We start from the raw sequence: 22,172 nt of genomic DNA on the forward strand, positions 1-22,172 counted from the left end.
GGGCCGCGCTGGACGCGGGCGGCAGCGCCGGCAGCGGGGCCGGCACCGGCGGGGTGGGAGCGGCGGCCTGGGCAGAGCTGCTCGGGGCCTGCAGCGCTTGGGGCTGCGCCTGCAGCACTTGCTGCTGAGCGGAGGAATCCGAGTCGCTCTCGTTGTCCTGGGGGCTGGGGATGCTGGGGGACGTGCTGCGGTTGTCCTGGTCGATGTCCTTGGGGTCGCTGCTCCCCTCGTCGTTGACGCTGCGGCTGTCCGAGCTCTCGCCTTCGCCCTCTCCCTCCGAGGGGGAGTTGGGCCTGCTGATCTCCTGCGGGGAGAGGCAACAGGGAGCACTGAGCCCAGGAAAGCACACCAGGCACGGGGTGTGTCACACACAGGGGCAGGTGCCCTTTGAAGCTCACAGCTCTCTAAACCAGCATGGAACACAAACACACAAGGGAGTGCAAAGACAGCAGAACCAGGATTCTCCCACAGCGCCCAGGGGCAACAGGAACAAACTGAAACACAGGAGGGGTCCTGCTGAACACAGCAAAACTCTTCTTCACTGTGAGGGTGACCAGCAATGGAAAAGATTTGTCTTGTGACAACTCCAGTGGTGGCCTTCTAACTCGTCAGAGAAGACAAAAACCCAAATTGAGATTTAAAAAAAAAGGAGGAAAGGAGTGGAGAGCAACCCAATGTACTCCTATATGGTTGATATTAATATTAAAATAAAGAAAAAACCCAACTTGTGGACTTACCCCATATCACTGCACTGTTTTCAGCAGAAGGAACACATTATAACACTGGTCACTTTCCAGCCACAGATTAAGTTACAATTTGCTGTGGCTTAAATTGATTTAATGTTTTTGGTTTGTTACCAGATTTGCACCCCCTCCCCACCTCAAACCATTCTCCTGAGAGGAAATACTCCTCTGTGGGACTCACTTGAGTTTTGGATTTTTTGGCATTGGACCTGTCAGGCTCTTCCGTGTCTGACGCTGCCTTTTCCCGCTGCCTCTTGGAGTTCTTGAGAGGAGAAGATACCTCTTCCTTTATCTTCTGCCACAAAGGAGACAGAACACAAGTTACCAGTGGTGTAAATGCAAAAGTAAGCTGAGTGTAGGCCAATGCCACCCTGTTTAACACAAATTAAGGAGCAGCAGAACTCCTTGGAGGAGTTGGCATAGTCAGTATTTAAGAGCAATCCAATACACATCAAACCTGTAGGAAAAAGGCAAAGTGCATAAAGCATTCCTCATATCAAGGGATATTTTAAAGAGAGCTGGGCAGGACCAAGTCCATCAGGAACTCACAGCAGGCCCAACAGAGACCAACACCAGTTATTAACTGGTGCAAGACAGAGCCAGAATTTCTGCAGGAGACAGGATAAGCCTCCTTCTGCTACATGAAAGTCTTGCTCTACTCTTGATATTTTGAGAGGAGTATTTTTAGATCCCCTCAAACACAGGGACAACAGTGAACAGCTATTCTGAGATTACTACCTTCTCCCATGGCCTGGAAAAGCTCTGTGCATCACATAATTACCTAACTTCAAATTCTGCCAAGTTTTCAGTTTTATAACGTGAAAACTTGCTCCATGCTCATTTTGACTTTTTTTTTTTTGTGTGTGTAATATTTATTTTAAACTTGCTGCTTCTCAATTCACACTGCTTAATGGTAAGCCTTCAGCTTCATGTGGCTTTGTTTCTTCAGAACTCTCTTGGAAAAGCACTCAATTCATTTGAACAGACTCAACTGTCAGCTTGCTCTGAACAATCAAGCTCTGAACACCTCCAGAAAAACAGTAGCAGAAGCAGATTCAATTACTAAATGTTCATACTTTGTAAACAAAGATTAAATACTGCTTACAAAAAATCGCCAAAACTGTCTACTGCCTTAAATTCAGCACTTCTGATCTGCATTACTCCCCTGAGCTCAATGCTTGCATTTGCATCCTAAGTGGAGGGATTACTTTACTGAGAGAGCAGGGAGGTTCTGTGGGGCTGCTGGAGAGGCTGGATCACTCCCAGCCCTCCCTGGCCAGGCACAAAGCAGCTCCAGGTTCTCCACCTCTGCCATATCCACGCTCACAGCGTTTGCTGGGACACGGAGACATTCCCCAGCCTCCTGTACCTGCCCGAGAGGCCTCAGGTGTGCAGCCCTGGCCAGGAGAGCCCAGGGGGAAGGGTTACCTTGGTGGATTTCTTGACAGACTCGGCCTTGCTGTCGTTGCTGGAGGTGCTGGCGGCGCTGGGCGAGTTGCGGCCGCTGGAGCGCACGTCCTCGGCGATGGGCGAGGCGCGGCCATCGGGGCTGGCTGCCTGCTTCTTCCTGCCACTGCGTAGGGTCGACATCTGGGGACAACACCCCAGGTCAGCACTCAGAGGGTCCCCAGAGTGCTCTGCCTCGGCAGAGCCACGGGGAGCACAGCCCTGGCAGAGCCCGGCGGCAAAAACCTGCAGCGTTCCGGCTCGCTGCACTTCCTCCTTCAAAACCCAACTGCACTCAAATGTCAAAGGAGGCAAATCCTTAATCTGACTACTCACAAGCATTAAGTGTTGATTATTTCATCAGCAGTGTCTGTTAGAAATGGCATTTAGGAAATGCACACACGAGGGTGTCTGAGGCAGGAGAGGAACCCCATGTTCCATTAAAAATACTCCATCTGCTGGCAGTCAAGGCCAAGGTCTAAACTCCCAGTTCCAGCATGCTCCTGCTATGCACTAAGGGATCAGCAGAGTACATTTCAATAATTAATGCTGCTTCCCTGCCATTCTGGCAGTTTTTTGGAGGACTGACTACCAAAAAAGCAATGGAGCCAACACTCGCCAAGAGTGGAGCCTCACGAGGTGTTTAGAATCAATGGTCACATCATCCTGTTCAGAAAGACAGAGAGGGGAGAGCAAGGAAAGAAATCTATCTGCTGCTTTCCATCAGCTACACCCAACTCCAAGATAAATCACCCAGAGCTGCTCCCAGGAAGGTTCCTGGTGCCCCACCTGAGTCACAACTCAGAGCAGAGTCACAGCTCAGGTTGCAGAGCCCTCTGTAGGGAAGAGGCTTTAACTCCAGTAACACGAGGAGACCACATGAACACCATCTGATTTTTTTTAACTCCTCCCAAGGGTGTACCTCTGACAGGATGCAGCTGGAAGGAGGACATGTACTAGCACAGGATCTGTAATGCACTGTCAATGCCCCCTTATGGCGACAGCCCACTGCCAGTCCTGACAGAGATAACACAGCTTGCAGGGACATCCCATCTCCCTTTTCCAGAGAAGCAAAGCTCCCCCTGGCACACACAGGCAGCAGGAGCAGGCACAGCCCATGGCAAAGCGGGCACTTCAGGGCTCTGGCTCCTTCCACCCCTGCACTCAAAGAGGGTGAAACGCACCGAGCCTCGACTGCGCCGTGTCCTCATGCTATGCTTCCCACTGAGGCCATCATCTTCCTCTTTCACAGGCTTGAACATAAAGGGTGGGGGGTCCACGGGCTTCTCGATGGGCGGCAGCTCCCCGTACTTCTTGAAGTGGATCCGACAGTCCGTGCACAGCAGAATGTTCTCCCGGCCCCCGTGGTGCCAGTCCTTGGAGGCTTGGGGCAGGGAAAGCAACAGCTCAGCACCTCACAGGGCACACCAGCACACACACACAGGGAATTGTTAAAAAAAACTGCTTTTCTATGGGTAACAAAGTTGGAGAAGTTTCTGGAAAAGTTTGTCCTGTCCCAGTGCGCATCCTCAATATTCAATTTTTACAAACTGTGGTTGCTTGCTTAAGAAACTACAGCTTTGAGGCACAGAAAGAAACCTTTTCTGCTCCACCTGGGAGCTAACAGGCAGCTGTTCTTCAGAGCTGTGGTTTCTGCAAGGGAAGTGAGCCCTGAACCTCTTATTTCCTTTCTCATTCTGGGGCTTCCACTTTCAGCTGCCAATGCCCCAGCATCAGGCCACCTTCAGGAACAGCCACAGCAAGGGGGCTGAAGCACAGGAGATTTGGTGCAGCATCAGGAAGTTTTGTGTGTGACAGCCACAGCCTAACACTGATTCATTATGTCACAAATTGATTACATAGATTATGGATTATGCAGATTTATTCCTGCCTAAATGTCTACCTCAGGCTTCTCCTTTGTCACCGCAGTATTCATCTGCAATGGCAAAGCCTGATTAACTCAGTTAGGAACGCTGCACGTTTGAGCTGATTCACCCCCACACTGGTGTGAACAGCTGTACCAGCCCAGGAGCTGCTCCTGCTGGCTGAACCCACCCCCCAGGCAGCAGCAGAGGGGACACCAGCAGGGACTGGGACATACTGGTGGTGAAGCAGTGGCGGCAGGCGTAGCCCTTCAGCTCCTGCTCGCTGTCCTCGCTGTCAAAGTCATCTTCACTGGCCGAGCTCAGGTCCACTGAGGGTGGGAGAAAGAGGAAAATGGAAAATAAACACTCAGCAGGATTTTCTATTTCCTCCTACTTGGCTAAAATAAGCAGTAAGTAGAATAGATCGTGACTTCCCACGCCCACCCTGCCTTGCATGGCCGTTATCTCTGACTGTTCAAACTGAGCAAAGCCAGACCTCATCAGGCTGCAGGTTAAAGAGGATTCCAGGAATGTGCCAAGGGATGCAACTCCTGGAATCTCTGATTCAGCACGTGGTACATCTCCAGGTAAGCTGTCATTCAAATACCATCCATGCTGAGGTGAAGAGGCTGTGTTCCAAGCCCACAATTTTCAAGAGAAAAGACATTTACCTCTAGAATCTGGTCAAATTTAAAATCAAATATTCTATACTCAAAACCTACAAGATTCCATGAACAGGTCCTGTAGTGTCTTTTCTGGTTTTTGTTTTGTTACCCAGCAGTACAGCTGTTTGTGGGTGGAGGAATCAATGCTTACATACCATGGACCTGTTTGAAAAACATCTTGAGATCCTTCTGGATGAGAGGCACTAAAGGATAGCTAACACCAGCTTTCCTGTCCCTAATGCAGGACCTGTGTCAAACTCATACTGCAAAAATGTCGTGTTTTGAAGAAGAAGAGCATATGCAAAGGGTCCCTTTGTGGCAAATTAGCTGATTACACATCTATGAGCTCAAAAGCAGCATCTAAACCACTGAAACTATGCAGACATCACAAAAACTTATCTTACCTTCTAAACACCTCAGGAGTAAATATTTCCCTTTTGAGAGCACTGCATTTTTCTAGTCCCACCACTATAAATTCACAACATAACAGGGCTATAATTTGGCACAAGCAGGAAGCCCTCAGGCTTCTTCTGTTCAAATCTTTAATTAGAACAGAAGTCCTTGATGCAGGAACACTGTTTTTCTAAGGCTCCAAGAGGATGTTTTGTACATGCAGGTTACAGTTTATGGATTAAAGCTCACAGATTCTCCAGCACTAGCAATCAGCATTTGTCAGCAACTCGTTACCCTTCAAATTAACACAGGGTTACATTTAATAGCTACCACTGCCCTGATTCCTACATTAATACTTGCAGGTGTTCAAACCCTGACTGCAGAGCTGACCCCAGGCTAGCACTTGCTTTCTTTTGCTAAATGAATTTTTATTCTCATCCTCCCAGCCACAAGCTCTCACATGCTGAGTATCTTGGACTGAGCTGTGGAGTCCAGACCCTCACTCCCTGTGCACAGAGAGACCAGCAGTAAATCCTACCAGTTCAGCAGGGAAAAGCTCCCAGCCCTTTCCTGCTCCTTCCCTTCTACCCTGGATAGAATTCTGTGTCCTGCCTGTTCATCCTCCACCTGCCCACGTTCATTTTTACACCTGCCAACCTGCCTTCCACAGCCCCTTTTCTCCATGAGCCCCGTGGGTTTAGAAAGATTTAAAGCTGCCAGGGTAACAAACCTTTCCCATAAGGGCAAAGGTTTCTGTCCCTGTGGGGACCCTGTGCAAGCAGCAGGGAACTGCTCTTGGGTTAGACACCTCTGCTCCAGGCAAGGCCAACGCTCCTCCAAGATCCCTAAGAGAGTGCTGGCTGCAGCACAGTCTGAGCTCCAGCAGAGGGTAGGGGTCACCCACAAGGATGGAAGGGACTTCCTTCCAAAGGCAGGGAGCACTTCCTCCCTCCCTTCCTTCCTTCTGTGCTTTCCAATCCCCATTTCTGTAACAAGCCTGCAGAAAATACAACACAGCACCAACAAAAAGAGTAGGGAAATCCAATCCCAGGGCAGCATTTCCATCCTCACAGGATGCTTTTACGTTTAAGGAACTGCACAAATGATCAAAGCCACCCTCCACATTCCAGCAGGAAGGCGCAGGAACAGAGAGCTGACTGCCCCAGCTCCATTTCCTCGCTGTCCCCTGGCAGGTGTGGCACCGTTCCCTGGCTGCTCCCTGCCCAGAGCCAGGTGCCCAGCTGGGTGTGCACTCACAGAACTCGCTGGAGGGGGGTCTGGAGGGGGTGTTGACCGGGGTGGAGGCCGTGCGGGTTTTGATCCTGCGGAACACGGCCTGGCGCCGGTGCCGCCGGTGCGCGCGCGAGCTCGCCGCCTCGGGGGTCTTCTTCCAGTAGTAATAGAAGGTGATCAGCTCCCCCTGCAAGCACACGACACACAGCACGGGGGTTAGAGGGACTGCAAACCCGACCTGTCAGCTTCCTGCCTCACCTGGCTCGCTGCGGGCACGCAGGGATTTTTCCAGGAAGAATCACGATGGATTTCGGCCAGAAAAAAAAGAACTATTTGGGTAAGACACACCAAAAAAAACCCTCATTATTTTTTGTTTGCTTTTACAGAGGAGGAAAATAAGTAAATAAATGCCTTTTCACTCCTCCCCTAGGAAAGGAGAGAGGCTGGGAAGCAGCAGGAGCCAGCCTCCACCTGGATGCTTCAGAAGAGGGTGCCCTTGTGTCACTGTCAGCACCCCCTGCCACCTCTGCCAGCCACCCCAAACCTGCCACAGCTCCTGCCGTCCACAGAGGGAACAAGGCTCAGCCCAAACACACTCTGCCTTTTTGTCACCCTTCATCCCACAGTCGGGCATTGTTCAGTATTCCTGTGTAAGGTGCTGAAAAGTCTGAGTACAAACATGTTCGACAACAAGTCTATAACCGTAACACAACCCCACCACACTAAATCGTGTTTTAATTTGAATATATATACCCACATCTAAATTAATTAAGCAGTTAAAAGAGCACACCTAGAGAAATGAGTGATAATTTCACAGCATAATGAATCTGGCTTACATTCAGGAAGTGCAGCAGCTGCCATTCAAACCTGCGGATGCAAGGCTGAACCAAAGAACAGCATGTGGTTTTAATCTCTTTTCTCTTACTTTGAAACCCCATCATTTCCTGGCGACTTGTCTGCCTCTAAGGTAAAAGGTGTTGTTGCTTTCAAGTTGCAAGAGAAAAACGGAGAAGTTCTAACCAGCCCCTTGAAAAAATCAACATCAGAACAAACATACCTGAATTGGCCACAAAAAGGGTTTCTTTGAACTGTGTTTTATGTGATCAAATAACCTCAGCCTGCTGCCTCCGTGGGGAAATCCTGCAGGCCCTGCTCCGGGCAGAGCAGGAGTTAACTCCAATAACGACCCTGCCTGAATCCAAACCCTCCCCAGGGCCCCAAACAAGCAATTACAGCCACAACCAATACCTGCACCACTGAAACACTCCAAAGACAAAGGGAGGATGTTGTTCTAGACATTAACTGCTGACATTTAAGGCACTTAAGAATTTTACCAGCGCCTAATTTAAAAATAGAAACCCCAGAAGAAAGAACACGACCACATTCTGGCAACAGGCAGAACAGATCATTTTTAATCTGTGCTGCCACAGACTGGGATGATGCTGCTGATCCCCACCACGGACCTGAACTATGTTTGTGTATTACACATTAAAATAACATATGATCAGTGATGGCTGCTGAGGAGGAGCAAGTGGGCAAAAGGTTACTTACAATTCTTGATTCTGAAGGACTAAAGCCCTACTAAAATATTAAAAATGTGTTTCCTGCAGAGGATCTGAAGCTGCCTGGTGATGAGAACACAGTGCTCATGGCAAGCTGGGCAGAACAGCAGTTCTGAGGCCAGCACCCTGCTCTGCTCCTGCCTGTTCCCTGCACGTGTTTGCTTTGGAAATACCATTTCCCTGAGCCCATTAAGTGGGCTCAAAGTCCACCCAGGCCAGCTGTTTGTCCACTTGGGGCTATGCCTGTGCCAGGAGCCAGGCTGGGCTCTGCAGGGAGGCTTTTGCAATGCTCTGCACAGGCAGAAAGTCTCTGGCAAATGAAACCAGTCGTTTTTTTTAACCTATAAATTCATTTGTATCAAATCTGAGGTGTCAGCACCAAGGAGCAAGTCAGTAAATCCCATGTCTTCATGTCAGTGAATTAATGTGTCCTCTGACACATGGCAACAGCAGAGCAGGAACCAATCTGTTCTCCTCCCATCATAAAATAGGGAATGGGAACCTATCAGAGCTCCATTTACACACTGCAAAGCCATCAGGTCCCAAGGGAAGTTTAACAACTTATACATGCAGATCATAAACCAAACTTTAAAAAAGAAACTGTGGGTATTTATAGCAAATGCCAGCCTCGTGACCATAATGCTTTTCCCCCCCGAGACTCGCTCAGAAGTGCAGTCACAACTGCACACGGATAAAGATGAAGTCAAAGTCTATTTATTCAACAACCAGTCTCACCCCAGCTACAATGCACAGATTCAAGGACTAAAGAATACTCTGTGCTTCCAGTTCATGGTCAGCCTGCACAAGTGCAGCACTCGGCACAGGGCTCTGGCAGCAAGAGGGAAGTCAGAGGGGGAGCACACCCAGGATGCCAGGTTACACAGGTACCCCACTGCAAGAACTCACGCAGGGTCCCCTCAGCCACCCGGCTCCCCAGGATGTCACTGTGTGCCCGAGGGATTAGCCTGGCAGCATCACACCCCCAGCCTGCTGGCTGCATGGGTGGCACAGCCTGCAGCACAAAGGACTAAGTCAGGCAAGCTTTGGTTCCCCAAACAGGGAGCAAAAACAGCTTCCAGCCTCACTGCAAGGAAGTCAAATGAGCTTTAATCAAACATGCACAGTGCGTGCTGCTGAAAGCCAGGGCACATAAATTCAGGAACAAAAGCTGCTGCAGAAATCAATAGCCTCCTGAAACATTAACACAGGCCAGCATTGATCAAAGGCCCTGGGACAAAAGGCTGCCTTGCAAATTAGCTGCTGGTTTTGCTTGCAAGCAAACAGAGAGGCATGAACGCTCTGACATGAATGGCCTGTAATGATCATTTTGTTCCCGGTGATCTCACCTCAGCTCACCACAAGGTCTCGCAGTCAGCACATCCCACATCTCTGAGCTGTGCCAGCCTGGGCAGGGCTGGCCCAGCTGCTCCAAAGCTCTTTTTGTGGCTCCCAGGCCATCAGCCTGCCCTGCCAGCCTGCAAACACTCTGTCCTTGTCCTCTGGGTGCTGGGTGCAGGCTGGCTACTGCTGCAACACATGGTGAAGCCAAGGCAGAGCAGCCTGAGCATCCCTCTGGCACCACCCGGCCCAGCTCAGGGGGCACTGACACCCTCTAAGAGCTGTAACTCATTCCTTAATGAGGAAGGGTGAAACCTCTGGGGTGACTGTATGTGCCACATCCACCAAGATGCTGTTAATGCCCTCCCAAACCAACTCCAAGGCCCAGCTTTTTCTTTTCCAGCACTGTGGGGAGAAGATTCCTTTCCCCTCCAGGATTCAGACTGCAGCCTCACCTTCACACACCACCACCCCTCTTCCTGCACACACAGCTCCGTGTTTCCATGTTAACGCCTGATTAACTGTCCCAAACACACACAAAGCAAAATGAGAAGCATTATTCAGGCTTTTAACGGCACATTTCCCTGACAACACCTACATTCCCAAGTTTCACGAGGCAGAGGGGATTATGTTCCTCACTGAAAACACCAGTTCAGCTTTCAGCAGCTCACGACTCCAGTCCTGCCTCCTCCTGCCAAGGCCATTTCACCCCACGGAGTAGGTGCATATAAAAAAGTCACACTTCATCTCCTTTCAGCTCCGTTCTGCAGATGATTTCTGCACAGGAAGATGTGGCTCAGGTCCCTCCTGCAGGAGCTCATGAAGGTTTCTCTGCAGTTCCCAGCTGACACCTGGAGTGCTCCAGCCCTCACCTGCCCCAGCAGGGGACTGTCCTTGCCAGGGCCACCTCTCCCCTGCCTGTCCCACTCTTTTCACTCTCACCTGTGTTCTGCCAGCTCAACCCTGCCTGTCCCACTCTTTTCACTCTCACCTGTGTGCTCTGCCACCTCTCCCCTGCCTGTCCCACTCTTTTCACTCTCACCTGTGTTCTGCCAGCTCAACCCTGCCTGTCCCACTCTTTTCACTCTCACCTGTGTTCTGCCAGCTCACCCCTGCCTGTCCCACTCTTTTCACTCTCACCTGTGTGTTCTGCCACCTCTCCCCTGCCTGTCCCACTCTTTTCACTCTCACCTGTGTTCTGCCAGCTCGATCCTTCCCCCAGCACATCACTCCCACCAGAGCAGCCCCTCTACCTCAGCAAGCCCTGGTTTTCTACTTCTTATCAGCATTTTCAAATGTAAAACCCACAGCCCGAGCTGTGTTTGTGCTCAGTCTTGCCCTGGCACACAGAGGGTTAAGGCTGGGTGTGCATCCCTGGACAGGAGGGCTCTGACAGCCCTGCAGCAGCACAGCTCCTGTGCAATCACATACACACCGACTTCCCTTCAAGTATCTGTTAGGGTATAACACAGTGAGCAAACACAATAATTGCTGTTTAATTTCCCCAGAGCCGAGCTCTGACAGGGGAAAAAAAAAGAATCTTGGGGGAGGGGAATAGCTTTGCAGTAATGAAAGAGAAAAGGTAAATGACAGCACTCCTCAATGGCTGTAAGCAGCCATGGCAGAGCACAGGGAACAGATTGTCCAGCTGTGGCCTTAATGAATTCACAATCTTTCTGGAATGCTTCAAGATTTTATTAAGTCAACTCAATTTAGCTAATACTCTTGTAAAGTCCTGCAGTAAAACCAGTCTGCAGTGCTTCCCTTGGATGCCCTGGCACAGGCTGGCTCCCAGCATCTGCTCCAGGGCAGGATCAGAGCACGGGTTTGGGTCATGGCAGTGTGGAACACACTGAGCCTCAGCAGGGTCAGTCTGCCTCCTAAAGCTCCACAGAACAACCCAGGATATGGCCCTGCACTGCCAGGAGACAAAACTGAAAACATCCACCCCTTCCATCACACACCCAAAGCACCCAGGGCAGGGGTGGAATCACCCCACGCAGGTCAATGTGGCACCTGGGGACACAGTGCAGTGTGACCATGGGTTAAAACCTGGACTCCATCATCTTGGAGGGCTCTTCCAGCCTTGATGACTCTGTGGCTGGTTCTTCTGATGAATCCATACCCAGAGAGAGACAAGGTGGTACTGAACAAGCTGAAGGGCTGCAAACTGCAGCAGGCCCAGAGGAGCAGCTCCAGAGCTGAACCTGGCCATTCCTCCAGCGTGGGGCTCGGTGCCTCTGCCAGCAGTGACAAACAGCTTTGCACATGCTCTAATTAAGCAGTAAGTCTCAGCAGCTTGTTCAGTAGCACTGATTAATGTCCACCTTGGGTGCACAGCAATCCTGCATATTCCAACACATTACTGAGGTTTTAAGAGAGGCTTTTAAAATATCAAGCAATATTTTACTTAACACTACAAAAAAAAAAACCCACTAAAAATCGTGGGATGCTCTCTAAGGAATCCCCTGCAGGTCTGGGCTCTCTGACAGATTTTGGAAGTACAAGTACAGCCATTTTACCCTGCAGCTCCTCTGGCCATTTGTTATCTCCTGGATGGCAGCACAGCCCTGGCTCCTGGCCCCTGCTAGGAACTGCACCTCCAGTTTTGGGAGATTGGCTGCCCCCCACTGCTTCCCTGCCCTGCCCACAGCGAGGTTAAGCTCCCTGGTTTCATTTTTTTAATTTGAAACTCCTGGCAAACAGGCTGGGCAAGTGGCAATCCAAAGAGGAGACAGGTGTGTAACAAACCCAGGCTGACTCCTTGCGTTTTATGCTGTCAATTTAACTCCCAATACAGGAACAGTCACAGAATTTCCTGGGAACCCAGCCGAGGCTCCATCTGCATCTTCTGGATTTCATTTTGTTGTGGAAAAAAACCTGCAGTCAGACAGAGCTTTATGCTTTCTAATTGTTCCTGCTAAATGAGTACTGGTACCCTGCTCAGTCCTCACTCAGCAGGGGAAGAGGGAGCTCCTCTCCTACAAATGAGGATTCTGTCTCAAGAGCTGCCACGGGTCCTGAGAGAGCTGGGGCACTCCTGGCAGTGCTAAAATAACCTTGGAACCCGAAGATTTCACTCCCAAGTTCCTCAAGCAGTGGAGAGACTAGAATAATTTCACTGTGCCTGTCACCTAAACACACAGGTCACATTTCTCTAATTGCCCCAGCAGAATGTATTTGCCCTTCTTAGCTCCTACTGATTCCCCCACACAATGGGTGAGTAATGGAATCACTATCAGAGGAGAGAGTCAGTGCAGGGACTGCGGAGACAGGGGGAAAAAAGGAAAGGAGCACATGAGCTGGATGTAAATAATCTCTCCTTCAAAACAAACATTATCTGCAGTAGCACAGCAACACTCCAGCACTGTACAGCAGCTTCCATTTGATGACAAAGTCAATGCAGTTTTACAAATTAAGTCCCAGCACATCCTTTTGAAGTTTTATGGTGTGGGGAAACAAAGAGAAAAAAGATTTATAAATTGGCCGAGATCAATCCTGAGTGGGAAGGACAATTGTGCTGATTAACCTCCAACTCTGTGAGCAGCTCCAGCACTGACAGCCCCTGAAACTCCTGCAGAATCCCAGCCCAGGCCTGCTGGGCAGGCTTACCCATCCCTGTGAAGCTCAGTGCTCAACACTCACTTTCCTTTTGCCCTCAACACGAGCTGCTCTTTCTGACAGCTGGAATCCCTGCTTCACTCCTGCCTGTATGGCTTTAGCAAACCACTGAGAAATCTGAATTATCCCCAAAAAAACACCAGGAACCGCTCTGTGTGCCACATCTAACTCGCCATTTCCTTGCAGTTCATTTGTTGGTCTCTTCCAGTGTTTGTAATTAAGGTTGCACAAACTGGCAGCAAATAAGATAATTAACGTTTTATGGAACTTACCCTCGCTATGCAAACAACTCTCTTTCCCCTCCATTTTTAGGGATTTAAGTACCAGCTTTAACAGTTGTGCAAAACAAATGCAGAGCACACTGGGGCATTGTTTCAAGGCTGAGCCCCAGTTAAAAGCTGCCACCCCTCTCTGCATCGGGCCAGAATGGAAAGAAAGCTTTTGTAATTAAGGCTTCTTCCTCCAGAGACTCCTCTTTGTTAATCAACAGAGTTCCCAATCCCCACAGGAACTCACACGCTGTTGGCTGCATCCATTATTAATTATTAGAGCCTGTCTTTAGCAGTGGTGGCTCTGTGCAGCACTGCCAGGGTCACCAGGAACGTCCCAGGGGCATCCCTGGGGCTGCAGCCACACGGGGTTATCAAAGCAGGGACAGCTCAGGACCCCAGCCTTACACACGTTTGTTATTTATTTTCTACTCAGCTTTCCCTTTGCAATTTGCATGATCAACGTTCCTGGGGTCAGAAATCCTGATTTTCTCCACCACTTTTTTCTCCAGTAATTTAACTTTACCCTCTGGTGCTGCGCACACCTGACAGCCCCTGCTCTGCAGATTTTAGAAGTACAATTCTGCACATTTTAGAAGTACAATTCTGCAGATTTTTGAAGCCCAACTGCTGGGATGTTCTCACCCCTCAGCACACACACAGGGCCAGGCAATGAGGCTCAGCGTGGCTCTGAGGAGCAGGGCTGAAATGCCTCTGGAAGATGGCACAAGGTGCTCCCTGCTCCATTCCACAGCCCTCACCAAAATCCTGGGCAGCATCTCCCTGCCAGCCTCTTGTGCAGGGCAAGTTCTCCAGAGCTGAACTCACACACCAGGACAAAGAGGAGAGTGGGATAAATACCCAGATAAATTGATGCCAGTTATTGAGGAAAGCTTTCAGGGCATTGTCTGCACTGGACTGTGTCTGTCCCACTCCACTTCCACCTCCCCATCAATACTGAGAATTACAATGAGAATTTAGCAGCACAATGCCCAGAACACGATTTGCTCAATGGAGGTGCCAATTATCCCTTTAACTGCACTCTCTTTTTTTGCACCGGCTCGATAATTACGTTTCTTGATTGGGTATTGCTGGAGTTCAGGCTGAGGAACAAAACCCCATTTCCCTGCTGCTGGCCACCTTTCCAGAGCCTAAGACACATCCCATTTTCACTCTGAAGCCCAGGGAGCCGTGGTTCCTGTGGGCTGTGTCAGTGAGAAGCCAGCCACCAAGCCATAAAGCACTTCCAACCACCACACTCCATCCTGTAAACATTTTTCTATTTATCTGCCCTTCATTACATGCGCAATCTTATTATCTCTGCACATCCTCAAAGCGACAGCCGTCAGGGTCACCCTATAAAATATACATGGGCAATGTTACATCTAATGACTGGAGCAGGCAGGGAAATGAAGGATGGGAGGAGTGGAAAACCGCAGGATGCTTGAAAGGGATCATCAGTTATATCTGTGCATTTCCTGAGGTGATAATTGAATGACAGTGGCTGGGAGGAAAATCCATTTTTGAGCCTCGGAAAGGACTGTTAAGAAAGAACTGGTTTTGTGCTGGCAGCGTGTAATGGCTGCCAGGAAATGGGAGCAGCTCCTCTGCTCCGTGGATTTTACACAGGGCTGAGAACCACATCCACAACCATCAGCTGCTCAAGCCAACAAAAAGATATCGACAGATTTTGGTCATTTCATCTGCCACCCAGACTGCCTGTTGTTGTGGTTTGCATGTCAGCTTTAATTAATTTAAGTGAAAGGCCAATTTGTGCATGTGCATGAGAAAGGGACACTCCGAACACAAGGACAGAGCATTGTCTACTTTCATAATTCCTGTTTAAACAAAGTATTAAAAATTTAATTCTGTAATTCAGCAGGGAATGTAATCCCCTTGCATCTCAGGAAGGTGTACAGATGCTCATTTGTTTCCCAACAACTGAAATTAGGCTTGTAATGATTAGGAAAGTTCTACTACTTCAAAAATATTTTAATTATTTCATCATGCCACTTTTACAAATAGAATCAAACTATAATCACCAAAACCTTTCCTGAGCTATAACTGTGAGCTTTTTTTTTTTTTGCTGCTAGGTGAGTACTTCCCAGCAATAATTCCAGCTGGTATTTCAACCATTTCAACCCATTCCCATGGAAGTGTCACTTGGGATCAGTGCTCCCAGCAGTGCAGCCTCCCTGGGGTGACAGACCCTGCAGGGCTGAGCTCAGGCACCCTGGCCTTCTGTCACTGCAGGATGGGGAGGGACAATAAAATAACCCCACAGCCACACCAGCATCCCAAGCTCAGGAATTCCCCCATCCAGCTGCACATTCCCAGGGGAGATGGATGACACCTGGCTGGTGTGAGGAGAGCATTTCCAGGGGTGATTTCCCTTGGCAGAGCACACTCCTGGCCCTGCTCACCTGAGCAGCCCCTGGCACTGAACACAGGAGCTCCCAGTTCTGTCAAGCTCCAGCTGAAGTCACCCACTGGTCCCTGTGTGGGCAGAGCAGGCTGAACTCATCATCATCATCATCATCACCCAGCACCTCTGGATGGGCTGGGAAATGTGCCAGTCCCCAGGCTGCTGCAGCCACTCTGGAACAGCCACATTAAATCCTGCAGCATTTATGGGCCACCAAGGACTGCCTGCCTGCTCACCAGAGCTGCTGCTTCTCTTTGCTGTCTCCCGGCCTCCCCAGGTGAAGGTAGAATCCAGAATATTGGCAGGTTTTGTAGTACCAGGTGCTGGACACTGAGAAGATAACATACCACGAAACCAAGGCAAGAAACACACTCAAATCAACAAAAATACAGAATCTGAAATTTTGATCCCATTTTTGATAGGGAGAGGAGAACTGCGAGGCGAGGAAGAATTTGCCACTTGTTTCTCAAATGTCACATTCTGTATTTAAATTCTGCTTTTATTTAAACACAGAAATCAGAATTGAAGGTCCCCTGGTGCTGTGACACCCACCAGCAGTGCAAGTGTGCCAGCAGCAGCACTGCTTGAACCCCTGATGTGTCTGAGCCCTGACCTGCATTCCACACTTCCACACACCAGATGTTTTAGGTTTTCCAAACACATCTGTGCTGAATCACACAAAGCCTGGCTTGTCAGACGTGCACACTCCCCTCCCTGACACAGCTCCCTCCCTTCCCAGCTCGTGACCCGTGGGGGAGCTGCTGGGGTTGAAGGCTTTCTTACAAACACAGCAGCAATCAGAAAATACTGATCACTACACACAGGAGACAAACTCTGTGAAATTATCCTCGCTGCTAACGAGGAATGGGAAGATTTAATCTCCTGGAAACAACAATTCTGGAAGCCCTCACACCTGGTTATTTCACGATGGAAACTATCAACCCCTCTGATCCCATGCTGAAGGAAGCCACAATGTGACCTCTTAATAAAAATCACTAGCACAGGATGTCCAACATCTGAACAGGCCAGATGGAGGAAGAATCCTGTCCATTTACACCTGGAAAGAATCAAGTGAGCTCAGACAAACCAGCAGCTCATCCCTGCAAACCCCCCACGCCACAGAGGGAGAGGGAGGACGGGCTCCTGCCCTGAGTTATGGACACACAAACACAACCTCTCAGCACAGCCCCTGCCATTAAACCCTGATTTTAAACAGACTCTGCTCCTCTCAGATCTGCTCCCTGAACAGCTGTTTTCCTTTTACTGCTCTCCAGGAACAGCTCCCTAAACCAGTAGATTTTTCTAGATTAAGTGTGGAAGGTTGAGGGGTATTTCAGTGTTTTCCTGTTTATCAGCGCAACGTAAGAAAAGAGGAATATTGAAGCAGGACATCAAGAAGCAACCCCCCACCCCCAAACCACAAAGAACTGCCACGTAAGCTGCTTATCCCTCAGTTATTGTTGCTTCCCTCCAGTCTCAAATTCTTTCTGTCAGAAAAAATCCTTAGCAAGCAAAATGTAACTAGAAGACAAAGCTAAGAGTTGTAAAGCAGCATTAGGAAGAGCAATTCATTGTAGCTCACTATAATACCTATACAGTGAGCTCAGAAGTGAAAGAAATTACCAATTCTTTCCAGCCCTGTTCCGCCCTGCTGTCTCCAGCAAACATTAATCCGAGCTGCTCCCTCAGAAGGTGAATTTGATCCCCACAAGCAGGGGTAAAGGAAAAGGGCAGCAGGAATGTGGGGCATGGCTCAGGGCTCTGACTCCTGAGGTCCTGCAAGTGGAACTGCAGCTCAGGTCAGAGCCTTGCCCTCCTCTGCAGCCCATCCTCACCCAGAGACCGCAGGCTCTGCCCTGGGAAGGAATTCAGGAATCCAGGAGTCCTGCCCTGTGCCAGCCAGGCTGTGCCAGCAGCCCTGGGGACAGGCACTGCTGGGGCACGAGGTGACACCCCTGATCCCCTTCTCCCTGTCACTGCCCAGCGTGGCAGGAGGGATCAGTTTAATCAGAGCTCAAATTCAGCACAGCACTGAGGTGTCAGAGCAGGAGAGAAGCCCTCAGAAGGGGGAACTCGCAGCCAGCGGGAAGGGACATGTCACACCAGCACCTGCTGGCCTCCTCCTCTGGGAGCACGGCTGCTGTTTCCACTTGTGTGGCTCTTGGAAGGACAAACTGTTATTAACTGATAAGCTGCAGGCACAGAGCTTCTCAAAGTGCTGGAATACTAATCTCCAAGCCGTGCGCTGTCTGCAAACATCCTGCTCTGCTTCATCCCTGATAGCCAAAATTCCCCACTGCATTCTTCTAACTTTGTTTTTGTGAAACAGGTTCACGTCCCCTGCAAACAAACCAACCATCCTGTGGTTCCAGACAAAGCACAACAGCTTTCATCTGTTAGAAAGTTTCATTTCATTCTGGATTTCACTGACTACAGCAAAACATCACTCCCTAAATAAATTCTTCAGAAAGATGCAGTGACCCAGAGGCACAACTGAGTGCTGGGAAAAAGCCTGACATGGAAGTTCAGGGTGCTGATTTGGCTGCCGTGTGTATGCACAGCAACTGGAGTGATAAAAGTGGATTTGGGGGGGGACACACTCTGATTTTCCCCTCTGGCTGAGCACGATTTCCATTTGTGAAACAAGAGCAGTGCTTGACTCGGTGCTTGGGCTCGTGGCCAAGCTCAGTGCACACACACAGGCAGGGCACAAGGAGCATCTCCTGCAGACAGAACACCTGCACCTTCTGCAGGGGTTTGTCTGTGCTGCCCCTGCACACCCACCCTGGAGGAGCAGCCTCAGGGGGTGACACGGTGACAAACCTTCCTGGGAGACCCCAGCTCCTGCCTGTCCCCACCCAAAGCTTCTCCCAGGCTGCTTCTGCCCTCCACAAACCCCTAATTTCACAGCCTTAGCAAAAAACCCAGCCTCAAGATGCCAGTTCCTGTTTAATTACAAACACATCCAACCACCAAGGCACACATCCTGCAGTAACAGGGATTTGAGACATTGCACAGCTCTGGAAAGGAAACCCAGTGCCATGTGAAAGACACACCACAAGAGCTATTTTCTCCTTAAAAAAACCCACTTTACTATGCTTGATCTGCCCACATGTAAGCACAGGGGAAGTTGTGAATGTCTCATGTATCATTCCACAAGGAATTCCAACTCTCCTGCTTTCCCCCTCGTTAAACTCATCACAGTAACACTGCTAAGACACAGAATCTGCTTTTGGTCCATCCTTGCAGGTGTTTTTTGTAAGGTAAACAGGCAATTTCTCCCATTATTTCTACTGCTCAGGCCTCACATGTGAAATCAGTCTGGAATTCAGCCCATTCCCACAGGATGTGAGGGTAACCAGGATTCCCTGAGCCTACACACTGCTGTCAGCAACTGCTACCCAGCAAACAGGACAAAAAGTGGCATCTTTGGGGGGAAATGAAACAAAAGCTGCAAATTAAGAAACACGTTTTCATGCAAATGGTACCTATGATAAAACTAAAAGGGAAAACACTGAAAAAGTTGCACTGAACCCCTGGAATCTGAGTGGAATTCTTCCACAGTGTTATTTCACAGCAGCACTGCCACCTCTTTAAAATGTCCCATGGATCTTTCATACACAAACACACTCGAGAGGCTCCACAAACACCTGACAGGCAGCTCAGGCATGTGAGGACTCTTGGAGTGTTTATTTTTCATCGTGTGAAATTCCCTCTCACAGTACCTGGGAATTCTGGGCCCTTCCCAGCCCGTGCAGGCAGGAATGGGACTTTGCAGGGAGCAGGAATTCTGTACCCCCAGCTCTGGAGCATCAGTGATGGCAGAGCTGAGCAGCACCCCAGGGAGAAAAGAGGAGCTTGGGGGAGCAGAATAAACAGGAGGCTGAACCCACTCCCACCCACCCACGTACAACACTGGAGAGAAAAGCAGGGAGCAGCTCCTGGGATGTTTGTGTAAATCCTGATGGAGCTGAGGAGGGCAGCACTGCAAAGCCTGACACTCAGTGAAATGGCTTTGTCAGAGCTACACTTGAAGCTAGACAAATACTAAAACATTTAAAAAATAAGAGATGAGGGAGGAGACACAAAGAAACAGCCTTTGTAAATAAAAACCAAACAAAAAAACCCAACAAACCTGCAACTAATACAAATGATTTCCTTACAGTCACAGCAGTTACCCTGAGCAGGCAAACACCCAATAACCAGAGCTCAAACAGGCAGAAGTTCCCACAGCACCCACAAAAATTCAACTTTTCAAAACCACATTAAAAGTGGAAAAAGGTGTGTGAGTATCACACACAACCGAATTCAAACAGCTGAGCTCCTGCAGTGGCTGGATTTATTTTGGTGTATTTTCTACCCCAAAGCCCCATCCTAGCTGAGCTCCAGCCCTGCCCAGCAGCTTCCCCCCAGGAGAGCCCCAAAGCAGCAGGACAGGTTTGTGCTCCTCTGGCTTCCCTAATCCATCACACACGTGCTACTGCAGAGTGGGCTCCTAATTGAAACCACTCCAGCTGTCAAACACCCCAGCAAAGCCTGCCTGTGGGTCACTGGCAGGGGTTGCTGTGCCTTGCTTCCTCAGCAGGCTTAGGAAAACGTGCAGCCCGTGAGCCCAGAGCAGCTGTGGGCTCAGGTGGGCTCAGGTGGGCTCAGCTCCTCCTGCACAAGAGCTCTGAGCCCAAAGGAATTCAGCACTGGGTGCCCCAGCTCTGCTCAGAGGTGCAGGGACCTGCAGCTTGTTTTCCCTGCATTTCCCAGGGCAGATATCCCCTGCCAAGAGATGCGGGGGAGCAGGGCCAGGAGCCCAGCAGCCTTGGAGCAAGGCTCATCAGCATTAATTGTGATGGAGACAGGGCAAAACGGCAGAGAGGCAGCAAAGCCCTGGCAGCACTCCCTGCCTCCACTCCTCCCTCCCTTGCTGCCCTTCCCAAAGCCTGCTCTGACACCGTGGAAATCCCCACTCTCCCTGCAGATCCAGGTGACCTTGGGAAGCTGGGCAATGAGCTCAGGAGCTGCCTGTCCCACGTGTGCCCAGCCCTGTCCTGTCACACCTGCAGCTCTCATTATGGGTCAGGCGAAGCAGATCCATCAGTGTCCATCCCCTGGTTTCCAGGAGCTGTTTCCTTGCTCCAAATGCAGAAATATCCCCTCTCCAGGAACTGCCCCTCCCCAGGAGCTGTCCTGCTGCCAGCACAGCAACTTTACAACTCCAGCTGGAGACTGAACAGAGTATTTGGGAATTCAGCTACACCATGGGCTGCTCTCACCGCTGAAAGAGAGAGGGGGCATTGCTGGGGAGAGACTGAAGCAAAAATACCTGAAAAATCAACTTCGAAAATATGAAATCCTTGCTAGTCTGAGTTTGGGGTTTTGTGCTGTTGCTTGTTTGTTTTGGGGTTTTCCCCTCATTTTGATGTGACCTTTATGGAATGGCAAACTCAGACCGAGCAGTGCACCAGAAATGCTGTTTATCCACAGCCTGCAGGATTCCATCCACAATTTCAGCTCACAGATGACAACTAAAGCAGTCAAACATAATGCCAAACTCACTTTTAAACGTTTCCCATACCTTTGCTATGTAAATTCCCTTGAAAAGGTCAAAGCAGAACTTCAGCAGCTCCAAGAAACGCGAAACCTCAGCGCTGGCTTGGCACAGGCACAAAGACCTAAGCCAGCAATTCCGAGGTGATTCACAGCATCTGCTCCTGCTCCTCCACTGCTGCAGCCATGAACACTCGTGCAGTTGCAATCTGTAGGTGCCAGCACGGCAGAGCTGTGACTCAGGACTGTAAACAGGGGAGGAGAGCTGGAGAGGAGCCACTGCATGGGGTGGGAGTCGCAGGGGGGTTTCACTGCCCCACGGAGCAGCCCCGTGCATTTCCTTCAGCAGCTCTGTTAATGTGGAAAACCAGCCAGAGAGGGGCAGGTGGGGTCATCCCCAAGCACAAGCAGCAGCTCACAATGTCCCTGTTTCTCTACAGCAGCCACACTCCTATTAAATAAAACCTTGTCAAAGTCCAGTGCAGGATTTCCAAACATCTCCTGGGCAGTGCTGGGTTACAACTCTGGTTACTCAAATCAAGACTTCCCTCCTCTTCATCCTTCAGCTGATAATCATTTGCATCGTTTTTAAAGCCTTACAAGTTTAAGACACACAGATTAGTCTGAAACAAAACCATTATGAACTTAATATAGCATAAATAGGTGGCAGATAGGAAGGGCAGTTTTATGCCCACAATGAGCAGACAATTTCTTTTCAGAAGCTCTAAAAGCAATGTTTTTCTAAAGCCAGGCAACAAGAAGAAAAAAAATGTCTCCCATCAAATGGCACAGAGTAAGAACATGAGGTGGAATTGTTAAATCAATACAACCTTAGCACAGCACTGAGGGAGGGAGGCCTTTGTCCCTGTCACTTCTCCACAGCAAGGTGAAGGTCCAGTTACACAACCCAGAGCTGCTCACAGCCTGGAGCTCCTCCAGCAGTGGGGATCAGGAGAAATGAGGTTTTCCAGATGCTCCTTTAGTGCCCACTCTGTGCAAGGTTTGTGGCACATATTTTTCACCACATCTTGACAGGCAAGGGTCTGCAGAGCAAAACCAGGGCCCAAACCA

The 22,172-nt window shown here is 49.7% G+C and overlaps 1 protein-coding gene across 1 annotated transcript in view; it reads right to left on the reverse strand.

The window, feature by feature from the left end:
• RERE (arginine-glutamic acid dipeptide repeats) overlaps positions 1-22,172 on the reverse strand; it is a 130,434-nt gene that overhangs the window by 8,069 nt on the left and 100,193 nt on the right. Inside the window, exons 12-17 of the mRNA XM_041419549.1 lie at positions 6,370-6,532; positions 4,291-4,383; positions 3,374-3,573; positions 2,172-2,333; positions 925-1,038; positions 3-304 (exon numbers count right to left, since the gene is read on the reverse strand). Coding sequence (XP_041275483.1) covers positions 3-304; positions 925-1,038; positions 2,172-2,333; positions 3,374-3,573; positions 4,291-4,383; positions 6,370-6,532 — 1,034 coding nt within the window. The remainder of the gene's footprint in view (positions 1-2; positions 305-924; positions 1,039-2,171; positions 2,334-3,373; positions 3,574-4,290; positions 4,384-6,369; positions 6,533-22,172) is intronic.

This window comes from Onychostruthus taczanowskii, unplaced genomic scaffold (assembly GCF_017590055.1).
Source record: "Onychostruthus taczanowskii isolate IOZ18803 unplaced genomic scaffold, ASM1759005v1 scaffold61, whole genome shotgun sequence".
Lineage (NCBI taxonomy): Eukaryota > Metazoa > Chordata > Aves > Passeriformes > Passeridae > Onychostruthus > Onychostruthus taczanowskii.